The 15250-nt window shown below is 46.0% G+C and overlaps 1 protein-coding gene across 1 annotated transcript in view; it reads left to right on the top strand.

The window, feature by feature from the left end:
* The first annotated feature begins 1238 nt into the window (after positions 1-1238).
* LOC140686646 (serine/threonine-protein kinase Nek10-like) overlaps positions 1239-15250 on the top strand; it is a 28424-nt gene continuing 14412 nt past the window's right edge. Inside the window, exons 1-3 of the mRNA XM_072940849.1 lie at positions 1239-1363; positions 10615-10744; positions 11263-11333. Coding sequence (XP_072796950.1) covers positions 1239-1363; positions 10615-10744; positions 11263-11333 — 326 coding nt within the window. The remainder of the gene's footprint in view (positions 1364-10614; positions 10745-11262; positions 11334-15250) is intronic.

Here is a 15250-nt window from a genome sequence, read left to right as displayed (position 1 = left end):
ATTCGCTTGTTTGGAACCCTCTGTGCTTCCTGGATGTCTGTTTCCTTCTTCAGCATCAGGAAGTTTTCAGCCATCATTTCATCAAATACATTTTCGACCCTTTTCTCTCCTCTTCTTCTGGGGTCCCTGTAATTTGAATGTTGGTATGCATGATGTCCTAGAGGTCCCTTAAACTATTCTCCTTTTTAAAAATTTGTTGGTTGTTTTGTTTTGTTTTTGCTGTTGTGATAGGGTGGTTTCCATTACTGTGCCTCCCACATCACTGACACGTTCTCCCGTGTCACCTAATCTGCGGTTAATTCCCTCCACGGTATTTTTCATTTCAGTTATTTTATTCTTTAGCTCTGTTGGGTCTCTTTTTCCATTTCCCAGTTCCTTCTTAAAGTTCTCACTGTGTTCATTTATTCTTTTCCCAAGTTCAGTTAGCATTCTCTTACCAATGCTTTGAACTCTTTATCAGGTAAACTATTTATCTGGGTCATTAGGATATTTTTTTCAGGGTGTATCCTTGTTATTTCTTTTGAAACATATTCTCCTCTTCTCATTTTGTTTACCTTTCTCTGTCTCTCTGAATTTAGGAGAAACAGTTACCTGCTCTGGTCTTGCAGGCGCGCCTTGTGTGGGAACATCCCTGTGCAACTGCGTGTGCTCAGGGGCCTTGGTGGGAGCTGGATCTGACAGCAGCACCGGCCGCATCTACTCCCACGTGTGCTGGCGGACGCCACCCTGGTGGGAGGTAGGGGTGGAGCTGGAGGGGCCAGAGCCAGGCCCAGGGCCAAGCTGGGGCTTCTCCGCCCAGTGGCTGTCACTGCCCTGTCAAAGGAGGGATCAGGGTCACAGGGGCTGGAGCAGGAGCCCTGAGGGAGCTGGGTTCCTTCCAGGGGTGCTGGCAGTCTCCAACTCGGGGGGGGTGTGGGCTCAGGGCCTGAGGCCCGGGGGCTGCACTTCTGTGCTGGTGTCACTGTGTCCCCGGTGTGCTCGCGTGGCTAGAGGCTGGGCGTGACGGGAGGGGCAGCGCTGCGCCGCCGAGCTGACTTTGCTCCCTTCCACGGGTGAGCAGTGACATGCGCTGGCGGTGGTGCCTGCGCCCTGGTCCGAGGCAGGGCTGGGGTCCAAGCCGGCTCCATCCCCTCCAGGCGTGCACGCTTTCGTGGGCAGTGACCGCCTCTGCCTCAGTGGGGAGCAGCCCGGAGCCGGGGAGGCTGGGGCAGGAGCCCGGTGGGGACCGGGGGGCGGGAATGCAGCAGTCCCGGTGGGCCGGCCAGAGCCCCCGGCAGTTCTCAGCCTGCTGCCTCCACACTGCGGCTGGGAGAGAGCCGGTCCGGGCCCTTCAGGAGCAGTCTCAGTTTCTTACAGCCCCCTGGTGAGCCTCACTGGTTTTCACACCGGCTGAGGGGTCTCTCTTCCCGGTGTCGGCCCCCAGGTCTGGGGTGCCCAGTGCGGAGCCTGGACCCCTCGTTCCCCAAGGAGACGCTGAGCCTGTTATGTCCCCTCCTCTTCTGCGTGTGGGTCCCGACCAGGTCCCTTCCCCCTTCCTGCCAGACTCCGTGTGGACCTTTCTTCACAGCCCCGGCTGCAGGGGAGCTGTTCTGCGGGTCCCCAGGCTGATGTCACTGAGAGTCCCTCTGTGTAGTTGTAGTTTGGATGTGTTCGTGAGGGGAGGGGAGCCAGTGTCCTCTGAATCCTTCCTCTTGATCCCACCTCCCATTATCCGTTTGTTTAATTGCCCAGGCTCCTCACTGTGTTTATATTTCACTGGTCCCCATTATTGGCTGCTTAATAGAATCCAGAAAGAATTAGAATTAGAGAAACCTGAAATAGACCATGTAATGTGTGCCCTTTCTTGAAGCCAAGAACTGGTAAGTGCTTATCTCTTTTATTTTTCACCATCTTCATGACAGATTAAGGGGAAAACAGCCTTTGAGGATGGTGGTTTATAATTTCTTTTCTTTTTGTGACTGAAAATTTCTATACCCAGAAAGACAAAAGCCAAAGTGTTCTTATGCCAAGTTGAATTTCTTTTCTTATGACTTGAAATTCTTTTCGGGTTTTAGTGGCCGTGCGACACACCTCGTCAGTACTTACGATTTAATAATTTAATAATTCTTCATATAGTGAAAGATTCTTTTCAGTCTTTTCTTCTAAATTTGTTTCCTATTTATTCATACTTATAACCCTTTTAATCAGACATACAGATGTTCCACAAAAGAATCTGTTCATTCAAAACTTCCATGTCTAGGAAGGTTGTATGAATTAATCTGATAAGGAGGAATCTCAATTCCTTTTTTATAGTGCAGTCTCAGTGTAGCATTTTTGATTCAAATATATATTTTTCCTTCAAGACTGATGAAGCATGTAAAATTCTAGACGCCTTTCCAAGGATTTTCCTGTCTTCCTTCTTTTCTCTTCCTCCTTCCTGTGACTCCCCTGTCCTCAAACCCTGGGGTTCCCTACATCACTTGGGCTTCAGGCAATGTAGAAAGAATTTGGTTGAAAGTAAATTGGCTGTGGTGATAATATGATCAAAATAAAGGAATTACTATAAATGAAACTTTTTCTTCACTGATTTTTAAAAAATTTACTGGTAATTTTCAGGAATTTTTACATTGGTTTTTGTTTGTATAAACATTTTAACATATTTAAAATTCTTTCCTTTTGTTCCCCTGTTTATTTGGTATTTTATTTAATTCATTCTCAGCTATTGTAGCTATTGTACAGTAAAATGGGGCTGGTTAGGTTGTTTAGGTAAATAATAGTAAGTGGTGGTACAGTAATTGTTGACCTAGAAGCATATCTCCAGTATGGTAAATAAAAAGTTAATTACTATACATATATATATATATATATATACACACACACACATACACACACATATATGTAATGACCCTATTCGAAATAGAATATCTGAAAAAATTGTCAAATCGGGCAGGCTTCGTGGACTAAAAATTAACTAGAGATTCAAGGATGGTGAAGAGAGATAAACAAAAAAACCACAACAAAACCCCTTATCTTGGAAGATTTCAAAAGTTCTGTGTTGTTTTGCTTTTTTTTTTTAATTGAAGTATAGTCTATTTACAATGTGTTAGTTTCTGGTGTACAATGTAGTGATTCCGTTATACATATATATGTATATGTATATATTCCTTTTCATATTCTTTTTAAAAAACTTACTGATTAAAGTTTTCTTCTATTGTTTCTTTATTACAAAAGCAGTGTGTTCTGTTGACCTGAAATAGACTGCCAGATATTAAAGTTTTCTTCTATTGTTTCTTTATTACAAAAGCAGTGTGTTCTGTTACCTGAAATAGACTGCCAGATATTTCTGCATCAAAGATGAGTTTATTCTGGATCAGCAGAGAATTGCACTTTTGGGTCCACAAGCATGGTGGGTCACGTGCTAGTCCCAGCATACCAAGGGAAGGAGAAGGCTTTTACAGAGCGGAAATGGAGGTGGGAGGGCTGTGGTATACAGAGCCCAGGACTTTTCATGGGCTGAGTCCTTGCCTGGAAGGAGGAGAAGTCTTTCTTCGTCCTGTTGGGCTCTGCTGTCCTCACAGGGTGTGAGAGCTCACCCTTGTGATCGCTCAGCTCTATTTAATTATGGTTTCTGTATATTAATTTTTACATTTTTCCCTTTTGATCAATGTACCATTGTGGTACTGAAAGTACCACTAATTGAGTCAGGCTTTCTAGTTTCACTTTTTTTTTTTGACCCTTAAAGTCAGGAAGGAATTTTCCTAGGTGTGATTTCTCATGTCAGAGGGAAAGTACACAGATCGGAAACTCATTAAGGTCACGTTCGAGTAACAAGGAGGGGCAGGAAGGAGAACTTGCAGCCACCTTTTAGTCTAAAGCCCGTATGCCATCAAGACCACGGACACTGGAGATAATCTGATACATGGTGATTTTCAGTATCCTCTGTGTATGCTCTTGTTATATGAGTAAAATTACTGTATTTCCTTAGCTATGGTATCACTTAGTGATGTATATTTTGAAGTTTTGAACTGTTGACTAAAAAAAGACGCACTTCCTGAAAGTTGACAATTATGTTTTATTTGGCAGACAAAAGCTGAGGACTTTAGCCCAAGAGACAGCCTCTAAGACACCTCTGAGGAACTGCTCCAAAGAGTTAAGTGGGAGTCAGTGTCTGTGGGGGTTTTTGCGGCAAAGACCAGGTAGTGGGGACATCAAAAGATGACTGTTAATTAAAGCAAACCAGACACCTCAAATTAAGGAATTCAGTGCTTTTCTAGGTATGGGAGGATGAAAGAGTCTGGGCTCATTGAAATCATTCCTTTGACATGCACCGTAGCTGTCTAGGGCCAGTGTCCTGTTCTTTCCCATCCTGCCTCCCCTCAGGGAGCACTGTTGGGGGTGGTGCAGTGGCTGAGGGCTTGGCAGTGGCAACTTGTTTGCCTCCATCCCTCAGGGCTCCCATGGGGTGGGAGGGCAAGGATAGTGGCTGATGACTTGATGACCACAGCATCCTTTGTTTGCTGATGTGGCTGCAACATCTTTCATTCATAATTAACACGTTTTGGTGGAATCCAGTATTTATCATGACTCCCTCTGCTGCCCCTCGGTGGGGTACAGCAGGGCAAGCCCGGTGAAGGACACAGGTCGTTGAAGGGGTGTCAAGAGATTAGTGAAGTGGGGGATCAGTGTCTGCGGAGGCTTGTGTAGAGGAGGTGTTTGAGTAAGGTTTGGGTTAATAGCAAGAGTTTGATCTCCATCTTCTACACCAGCGACTCTGCTGCCTGCTTCCCTGAGAAACTAGGAGCCATCGTGGAGGCACTTCCACAAGCTTTGCTTCCATGTCTTCCCAGCTCCCTGTGCTCCAGGAGAAGGGGGTGCAAGAGGATGGTCATGCCCCAAGTCTTGGACGAGTCCCTGGGACAGGCCGCCGAGTCAGGGTCCTTGGCTATGTCCAGGAAAGAATTCAAGAGCGGGCCACAGGAGAGCGAAAGTAGCTTTATTCAGGGAGAGGCACACTCCGTACACCGAGTGTGGGCCATTTCAGAAGGTCAGAGAGGCTGCCCCCGTGTATGGGGTGGTTAGTTTTCATGGGCTGGGTAATTTCATGGGCTGACACGTGGGAGGATTAGTCCAACTATTTGGGGGAAAGGGTGGGTGGATTTCCAGGAATTGGACCACCGCCCATCTTTTGGCCTTCGGGCACCCTCGGAACTGTCATGGCACCTGTGGGAGTGTCATTTAGCATGTTAATGTACTACAGTGAGTGTCTAATGAGGCTCAAGGTCACTCAGAGTCAAGTCTTGCACCATCTTGGGCCCGGTTGGTTCTGGCCAGTGTTCGTCGTGTCCTCAATGGCTGTGTCATTCCTTTAGTGATCGTGCCCTGCCCCCTTACCCCGTCCCACCTGCACCCATGACACTGTATGATGTGCGCTCCTGCAGTCCTCATGGAGGCCAGTCCCCTGCTGTGTCTCCATGTCGTGCAGGCCAGCCCTCTTCATGCTGCATCACTAGTTTCTCCACCTCCACTGACTCATGCCTGTGCATCAGCCAGCATACTGCCATTTGTCCCTATCTTAAAAAACAAGCACACTCAACATTCTTCTCTTTCTTTTCCAGCTACTAACCCACTTTTCTCTGTTCTTTCATAGCAAAACTGTCTGGAAGATAGGACTTGGCACATAGTAGGTGCTCAGGAAATATTTGCTCAGTAACTGAACATGTGAAGGCACTTAAGAGAAGAAGGCTTCTGTGATAATCCGGGGGTGGGCTGATACGAGCCTTGCATTAACGAGAATAAAAGAGAAAGGGGCTGTGGAGGGGCAGGGGGTATATGGAAAATCTCCGTAATTTCCTCAGTGTTGCTGTAAACTTAAAGGGCTCTAAAAAACGAATAAGTCTTCAAAATGTGAGAGGTAGTCTATAAACTTCAAAGGAAAACTTAAATTCTTGGTGACTTCGTTCACATACAGCTGACCCTTGAACAACACGTGTTTGAGCTGTGTGAGTCCACTTACAGTCCGGTTTTATTCACTCCATGCATACCCCAGTACTGCCCACCTGGTAGGCTGAGCCCCAGTGTGCGGACCTGCGGGTACTGAGGACTGACTATAAATTAAATACAGATTTTGGACTGTGCAGAGGGCTGTACTCCTAAGCCCTGTGTTGTTCAAGGGACACCAGTATGAGTAACATAAGAGAGGAAGTAGCCTGTAATTGTAATTGATGGGACAATGGATGGATATACTTAATAGAAGTGATTCATTGTCTTGCTTCAGATATTTTAATTTTCAATCTATCATGTATCTTTTCTTCTAAGAAAAAGAGACTCTGTCATCTGAGTATTACATCTCCTTGTTGATGGGATAATTGTCTAAGATTTCCTCCTGAGGGTTGATGAGTAATACTAGGCTTGAGTAGAACTTGTTCATGTTCACTTTGAGTTCTAATTACAACGGCAAGTTGTCTGAGGGCTAGAAAGAGGCGACCCCGAGTATAAGCTTGTGTAGAGGAGAACCCCAGTGCTATGGTGGCCCCAGCAGCAGCTCACAAAACAGCGTGAGCTCCCCCCAGGCCCTAAGCATCACAGATGACCTGGACACGAGGCACACTTTTCAGGAATCCCCTCAGTAGGTAGGTTGTAAGTCCAGCCCTCCCTTCTTATTCTTTCTTTTTAATTTGGAACCGTATTTTATTTGATTTGGGTTGATTCCTCAAACAGCTGTGGAGTGGGCATTTGTCATATTTTTGGCTGTCCTGAAGACCTTTGAATGCCTTTTCTGTATTTGGGGAGCTTCCTACTTTTTGAATGTCCTCTCGTTAAAGAAGGCACCAGAAAGAAAAGTGCTCTTTTAGCTGCCCTTGCAGCTGTACCAGGTGGCTACCATGTGGCCTCAGCAAGACTTGGAACTGCAGGTGGTGAATGGGAGACAGCATGCACTGGGCAGAGTCCAGTTTGGAGGCAGGGCAAGGGTGGTTGTGGAAGACGGTGGTATTGGCGTCCTGGTGTCTGCTGTCCAGTGTCAGTGGTGAAGTCTGTGCCGGGGAGACGTTCTCACTGAAAAGCCCCCAAGGCTGGCTCTTGGGTCCTCCCAGAAACCCTGTGAGTCTCCTAATGGCATTTAGTAAGTGCCTTTTCTGCCTAAATGAGCTTCCATGCCTCTGTGGGATAAGGTGCAGTAGTAATAGCTTTTAATTACAAAAAGAACAAAAGAAAAGAAGATGCATCAGGAATACACACAGTCTCTGACTCCCTCCTCCCCAACCCCAGTGGGAGGGAAATGCAGAAATGCTGGTGGCTCTCTCTGTATTTATTGCTAATTTTAACAAGTAGTGTTTTCTGAGCACGAGACCTCCTCTGACATAATACTTTCAGTAGTCGTATGAGAAGGACTGTCGTTGTCCCATCTGTTAGATGGGACAGAAGGAAGTTAAATACCTAGTCTTATCCTGAGTTCCACAGAAAATGGAGCATAAATGCTAGCCCTTTTGTGGGAGGTGGTGGTCCCAGGGCATTGAGAGTGAGATGAATTGAGAAACACGGAAGGGAAGGGAGGTCAAAATACAGTGTGGTGTGTTGCCAAGCTGGCCACAGCTTCAGTAGAAACCACCAGTTACTTGGTCAAGGGGCATGTCTCTGGGTGGATCTTAAGGCACCTGTGTGCATTAGAAGAGTCCATTGGGGGAAATAAGGAGGGAGAATTCATCTCTGTTTCTCATTGGTCAGAGTTTGTCCATAGGCCCTAACTTCTCCATACTTCCGGGTTGTGTTCCCCACCCCTCCTGGCAGTGTTGTGGGGCAGGGTCACCTATGGCCAGAGTCACCCTGTAGAGCAGGTGGCCTCCACTTGGGTGCAGAAGCTGCTGGAGCTTTCATCAGGGCTAGCAAGAGGAAATCCAGAATTCACCCCGGGGAGTCAGACAGCTGTCCATGTTAGGAAATGGGGCTCTCTACTATATAAGCTGGGGGGCATCCAGGAGGCAGGTGGACCAGGACAGATCAGGAATGGACATGCAGGTACATCCCTCTCATCTCTGTCTCCATCACCATACGGTATTTTCCCCGCTTGTCTATGGCTGTGACTCTGTTTCCTCTTCTCATTAAGACACTAGTCATCTGGATTAGGGCCCACCTCAATCAAGTATGAACTCATCTTAACCCGATTACATCTGCAAAGACCCTATCTCCAAATGAGGTCACATTCATAGGTATCAGGATTAAGGACTTCAACATATATTATGGGTCCCAGTTCAACCCACAGCAGCATCTCCATAACGTTCGGGTTGTTTTTGAGGCAATAAGGCTGTCATGCCCAATAAGCAACCCAAATATGTTGTGGGAGCCCCAGGGTAGGGAGGCTCGTGGGCGTCTAGGCGGGACTGGCTGTGAAGCAGACAAGTACTGAGCTAGACCTTGAGGGGCCACAGCGCTTCAGGGGCAGACTCAGAGGGAGCAAGCCCTGCGGAGATTTGGGAGGAGCAGGCAAGGAGGAGGGAGAAGAAAGAGAGCCAAGAGAAACTAGAGTCAAACAAGACATGAGAAAGTGTCCGAGGAGGAGCACAGTGCTTTTCCTAGGTCACAGCATCCTGTATGCAGAAGGGCCAAGCATTGAGAATTGTCGCTTCCATGGGATGATTTTGTGACTCAATGGAAAGGACCAAAGGACACCCCTTAGATCTGCAGATAGGCAGTGATTACTAGGAGTGGTTTTGGGGGAATGGTAAGGGCTTTGGGGTTGGGGGGAAGTGACAAGCAGTCACAGGTAGAACCAGCAACAGCTCGTGGAGAAGTGTGCTGTGAACTGTGAGAATGAGGGTGGTGGTGAGAGGCCAGCAGAGCTGAGGATGCTGGTGTCCAGAGCAGAAGAAGCCACTGATGGGGAGAGGTAAAGAGGGGAGAGAGGGCATGTATCTGTGGAGCAAGTGAGAAATCAAGACCCCTGCTTCAACAAAGTGCCTTCGTTCTGATGTCGTCTGAACAGTGAGGGGGCTTTTACACATTATTTAATATGAAGAGAGTTTTAGAATATTTTTGAAAACTATTGAATTAGATATTCCAGCTCTTTTAAAAAATCTGTAATTAGCTGTAGCACTACACAGAGTTATTTTTAGGAAAAGATTGAATAAACATATTCAGAGAATCCAGATTTATTTAGAGTCATGTTTTCAAAAGGACATCGACAGGAATAATGATTATAGCTGTAATTTATTTGCATTTCAGTTCCTAAGTATCCCTTAAAATTTGGATACATCTAAATTTCGCCTTTAAATATTGACTTGCATTAGAAAAAGTTTCTCAGCACTGGCCTTGTAAAAACACTTGTTTAGGGTTTTTACACCAAAATGAGATTTTTAATACTGGTTAGTTTTTTCAAGCTCTCTGCATAAGTAAATTTACTGATCATGATAGATTTTTGAAAAAATACATGTGCTGTTTATCATTATGAAATAAATTCATGACGGTTGGAAGAATTTGAAAAATATATAAATATATCACGAATTTAGAATCATATTATTCTGCCACCTATCCCTAACCATTATTTTGGTTTTTTTTATTCTTTTTTATTGTGAAATATTTCATTAGTTAATAAACATCCATTTATACACACTGGTTTCAATATATTCTAGCTATATTATATCTACTTAGGAAAAATGTTTTGAAGAAGTTATGCTATGTATTCATTCAATTGAAGACCCCTCCCCATTCTATTTCCTCTTCCTCCCCAGAGGTGATCACTACCCTGAAGTTGACGTATACCATTTCTGTCTGGGTTTTCATGCTTCTGTAACGTGCGTAACCATTCATTAACAGCACGCAGAAGTGTCACCAGCAGTTGAACGGTCTGCCTCAGCCAGACCCTCACAAGTTGGTCTCAGCCCAGGCTGTGGTGGGTGGCCCTGCCAAGGCCTCCAGGCACCGATCGGAGGTGCCTGGTCTGGGAGCGCAGCTGTGACTGTGCACGTGGCTGACTGGGGTTGACAGGGAAGCCGAGTTCATTACTGCAACTCCCTCTGGGACCTGTGGGACACTGGCAGAGTGCCACGTCTGGTGTGGAGAGGGCAGGTCCCTCAAAGGAGATCTGCCAGGCAAAGCCTGTGGTTGGACCCGAAAGATCACACACAGGATTTGGCCTGGAGCTGTATCCCTTAATATGGCAACTCTGTGTTCAACTTTTTAAGAACTGCCTAACTGTTTTCCAATAGGCTGCACCATTTTACATTCCCATCAGCAGTGTATGAGGATTCCAATCTCTCATCTTTTTTTTTAAACAACTTTATTCTGGTATGATTCCTGTACAGTAAACTACACATATTTCAGATGTACAGCTTGATGAATTTTGATAGATGTCTACACCTATGAAACCATCGCCACAATCAAGATAGTTAACATTTCCATCACTCCTCGAGAGGTGTTTATGCAGTTCATTTTTATTTGTGGCTTAAAATAAAATTGCTTAGTTGTGCTGCTCAACTCACCTAGTCTGAGAGTATTCAAAGACACTTTTTAGTATGTTATTTGAATTAGTGACCCAGAGTTTTTTTTTTTTTTGCGTCTCCAACTATAGCTTGAAAGTGGAACTTTTTCCCGTGCTGACTTCTTCCTTTTTCACTGTTCATGACCATCATCATTTTCCTGCAGCCCCAAGGTGCTGAAGAGTGAGCTGTATGGGGAGAAGGCGGACATCTGGGCAGCAGGCTGCATCCTTTATCAGATGGCCACTCTGAGCCCTCCCTTCTACAGCACCAACATGCTCTCCCTGGCTACAAAGGTAAGCAACCTTGGGAGGCAGGCAGGATCTCATGTTGCCAAAACTACCATTCCTTTTCTTCTCAGATAGAACCTTTGTGATTTGAATGCAACTGTCGATGAAAAGAGGCATTGTTTTATTAGCTGCTTGACCCAGTTTATTTTGTGTTACTTCCAAATCTGCTTCTTGTGCTGTGGCCCACATTCCCCTATAATTGTCTTCAACTTATCCTAGAAAATTATCAAAATAAATATACCACTTTGCTTTTATTCTTAATTGTGTTTTGGACTACCCTCAATCCAGCATATTATATTATCCTGCACATCATTATGAATGTGAATTTAACTTTAAGTCAGCTTGAAAAATCCAATTTTTTGCTCAGAAACTTTCAATTTATATGAATTTTTCTGTTTTGTTTCTGATGAAAATGTGTGCATGAGTTTATGATGCTTGTTGAGTAACTCTAGTTTTGTGGCCAAGGACCACCCCCTAGAGGCACCGTGGGTCCTTTACGTACATCACTCTCCTCTGTTTGGCAGATCGTGGAGGCGGTGTATGAACCAGTGCCGGAAGGCATCTACTCTGAAAAGGTGACCACCACCATCAGCAGGTAATTTTGTCTCACAACTGCGAACCTGTCGGGATTACCAAGAAATACCTCACAAAGTCACTATGTAAATATTTACAAAGAGGAAGGGATCCAAAAGAACCCAAGCCTAGAAAAACATTTGTGCATCACCAGTCACGGGGACCAATTGGAAGTCACCCAAGTGTCCAAGAAGACGTAGGACATTGACTTGACATACTGCGACCATTAGATTGATGATTCAGAAGACTTTGTATCAGCCTGTGAAACAAGTGTGATCTGAAGCTTAGGAAAACAAACAAAGACAAAAATACGTGTAGATGTGAAAAAAGGCTGGGCAAGAACACTGGAAACTAAAAAAGGCCACGTCAGATGATAAAATTACAAGCATTTTTTTATTCCTTTTTTTAAGTTGGTAATATTCTATTTTGAAGTTGATAATGTTATATAATAATTTCTCAAAGAAAGTCAGAAAGAAGTGCTCCAGCTAGCCAGGTAGGAGGAGTGTAATGAAAGTCCTTATCCCTTTGGAATCTCAAAGTTCTGTCCCCACAGGGCTTGTCTCAGCTGACCTCTCCCATGCTCTCTGCCCCCTCCGCCCCATCCACAGGGAGCCCCTGTGCGTCTCAGTAAGCACCCTCCATTTGGCCCGTCTCTCCTCCCCTTCCCCTCCACCCCATTCTCTTCCCTCTGATACACGTGTGGCAGAGGCCCTCCCTGCCTCTGGGTCGCTGCTGAGATTGGAGCTCTGCGTTACTGGGGCACCCTGAGGCCCCCCAGCTTCCCAGCACTTGCCCGCTTTGCAGAGTTCATGGACCCCACCACCCCTAACATAATGCATGTGCCTGCGACCTTGTTTCTTTGTTGTCTCTCTTCCCCACCAAAAGGAAAACTCCACAAAAGTAGGGGCTTTTTAAGCTTACTTTACAGCTGCTCAGTGCCCATAGCGATGCCCAGTGCAAAGCAGACGCTTAACAATTGTCTGGTTGTATGCATAAGTGATCTTTACCTGCCTGACTGTTACTTCTGGACCATCTTCTGTTCTAAAGTTGGCCCCAGAGTATTACTCTGCCCCATCAAGCTGAGTCAGACCCTCATTATTGTAATAGAAATCCGAGGGTCGCCTCAGATAGAATCTTCATCCGTCCCCCTGGCCAGTTCCCTTCAGACTCAGTTCTGTGTCTGTCCTCGCTCAGCTCCGTCTCTGACGGAATGGAATAGACACGCTGCCATGGCTGCGCCCCTTCCCTCTGGCTTCCCCTCCCAGCCCATTGTTCAGGCATAATGGATACTCCTCATATGTTCATAGGATTGTATCTTGAATCCTTCCTTGCTCAGCACGATGCTGCCCTACGTCCTAAGCACCTCAGGCCCAGCGGTGGCCGAGTTTCACTAACTGTGGACTCTAAGCAAACAGTCTGACTATTTTCTCTGCACCTGTTTCCTCATCTGCTAAAGCGGGGATCACAGCAGTACCAGCCTCATCAGGCTGGTGTGGTGATTATACAAAGTAACACGTGCAAATCACTTAGCACAGAGCGTGGCCACGGAGAATCTGGAGCAGTGCTGGCAGTTCTCATTGTTAATGTCCCGGCCAGTGAGCTCACATCCCTTTCTAAATCGCCTGAATTCCATGTTTACCAGATCTGCCCTGTTGCTAATGAATCCAGACAAACGTATTTAAACTGCTCGTCTCCTGTTCTCTGCTATTTGCTTTCTGGGAAATGCCTTAAAAATTCAGGAAGTCTCCAGAGATGTCAAGACAGGAGAACCAAACTGACTCATTGAAGCTCTCCTTTTCTTAGGTATTTGAGTGCCACGAAGACTAGGGGACAGTAGTGTGGAGAAAAAGTACAGAGAGCTTGTTCTGACCTTGTGGCACTGGGCAGACAGGGCCATCGCTTGCTCCTGATCGTCCCCTTGGCTGTTGGTATCCACGCCTCTTAGTAGCAGAGTCAGCGTTAGATCCCAGCATTATCGTGAAAAGCTTAAGAATCTTAGTAGGTTCTAGAATCAAGTGGATTCTAATCCCCTCGTCCACTCACCTTAACCTTCCCGAGCCCCACTCTTCCCGTCTCTCATGTATGGGTAGCAGTAGTAACCACTCACGGGCTTGCTTTGAAGCTGGAATAAGATCGGGCTTCTGATGCTCTTAGCATGGTACCCAGCACATAGTAAGTCCTCCTTAAAATTAGGTATTGGCATTATTAATAATATTATTTATGGAATGAAGCATATAAATTTAAGATGTATTTGATGAAGGATGGTAAAGGGGGAAATGAGATTACAGAAGGGCTTGGTCTAGTCTGGGGATCGGGAAAAGTTTCTCTGAAGAAAGGATATATAATCTGAGACCCAGACATTCAGTAACTCTCAGTGAGCAGAGCAGAGAAAGCACTTCACAGACCTGCGTCTCTGAAGGCTTCCCTCATCAGGACAGCTTGTTGGTCTGAAGAACTGGAAGAAACTGGAGATGTAGCACAGCAAGCAAAGGAGAAAACAGACAGTGAGTGGGTCTGGGAGGCTGCCAGGGGCCAGGGTGGACTAGCTGCTGTAGGCCACGTCGAGGGCTTGAATTTTTATCTCCAACAGTGAGGAGTGGACTGAAGGGCTATTAACAGGTTGAGACATAGTGAAGATTTCTTCTTCAGCAGGGACCATCCTGGCTGATCTCTAGGGAATAGAGCAGGGGGTATGAGAATGGAGGGAAAAGCAGGTCCACTTGTGCTGAGTGGTGACGGCGGCTTTGACTGGACTCATGGTGGTGTTGATGGAGAGAAGTGGGGTTGTTTTGCTGTGCATTGAAAGTTGAGTCCACAAGTGTTGAAGTACAGTTATACAAGGATGAAAAACTACTTAAGTTAACTGGGAAAATGGAATGACACTGAGAATATGAAAACAACTGGATTTGTGATGTGGAACTTCAGCAAATGGTACCAAGCCCATGGAGTGGAAGTTCTGGGGAGGCCAGGGTTAGCTCACCGTTAGGAAGTGTGTGTCAGAATTAGAGGTTCCACAGTGGAGCAGGCTGCCGGGTGGGTGGTGAGTCCCCTGTCAACCAGGCTGTTTAAGAGGATGGACAATCACCAGTAGGGGACAATGCAGTAAATGTTTTGAGTACACTTCTAATTCAAAATATTAGGAAGCCCATAATTAGTAGGAACTGAGCCTGAAATTTTATGACTGACTACAAATTCAGATTGCAGCATGCAGCCTGTAACAGATACAGTGTTCACTGAAAGTTGTTCAAGACTCAGTGCCTGGGTTCATATCCCAAATTTTATCTTTAGAAAATTTGACATACAACCAAAATCCATTGTGAGTTGCATGCAATTACATATTCCAATTGCTTTGGATTTGTAGTCTTTAAAAATTAAGTTTAAAAAGAACTAGGGAACAAATTCAATTTCCCGTTTTCTTAGTTTCTTAGCAGGCTTTTAAATTGGGAGAATAGCTTGGTAGCCCAGAAGAGTCTGGGGCAGAAAATACATTTTTTTGTTGCTCTACCCAACACCAGCATTGCTGTTTTTGCCTTCCAGTCCACTGTTAAGAGAGCGTTTACTTTTTAAAAAGGAAGAACATTTCCTTTTATGCACAAAATATCCCAGTTGCCTAAGTTTTCTCTTTCTACGCCTGGTTGCACAAGCCATCTGGTGCTTTGTGTCACTGCCCATGACAGCGCGCATGCCAGGAGGGGACGGAGCCGGGTGGACCCCAGCCCTGCCTCTGACCAGGGCGCAGGCACCACCGCCAGCGCGTGTCACTGCTCACCCGTAGGAGGGAGCAAAGTCAGCTCGGCGGCACAGCGCTGCCCCTCCCGTCACACCCAGCCTCTAGCCACGCGAGCACACCGGGGACACAGTGACACCAGCACAGAAGTGCAGCCCCCGGGCCTCAGGCCCTGAGCCCACACCCCCCCCCGAGGTGGAGACTGCCAGCAC

Source organism: Vicugna pacos, chromosome 17 (assembly GCF_048564905.1).
Source record: "Vicugna pacos chromosome 17, VicPac4, whole genome shotgun sequence".
NCBI classification, from domain to species: domain Eukaryota; kingdom Metazoa; phylum Chordata; class Mammalia; order Artiodactyla; family Camelidae; genus Vicugna; species Vicugna pacos.
This window is presented reverse-complemented; position numbering and strand designations above follow the sequence as displayed.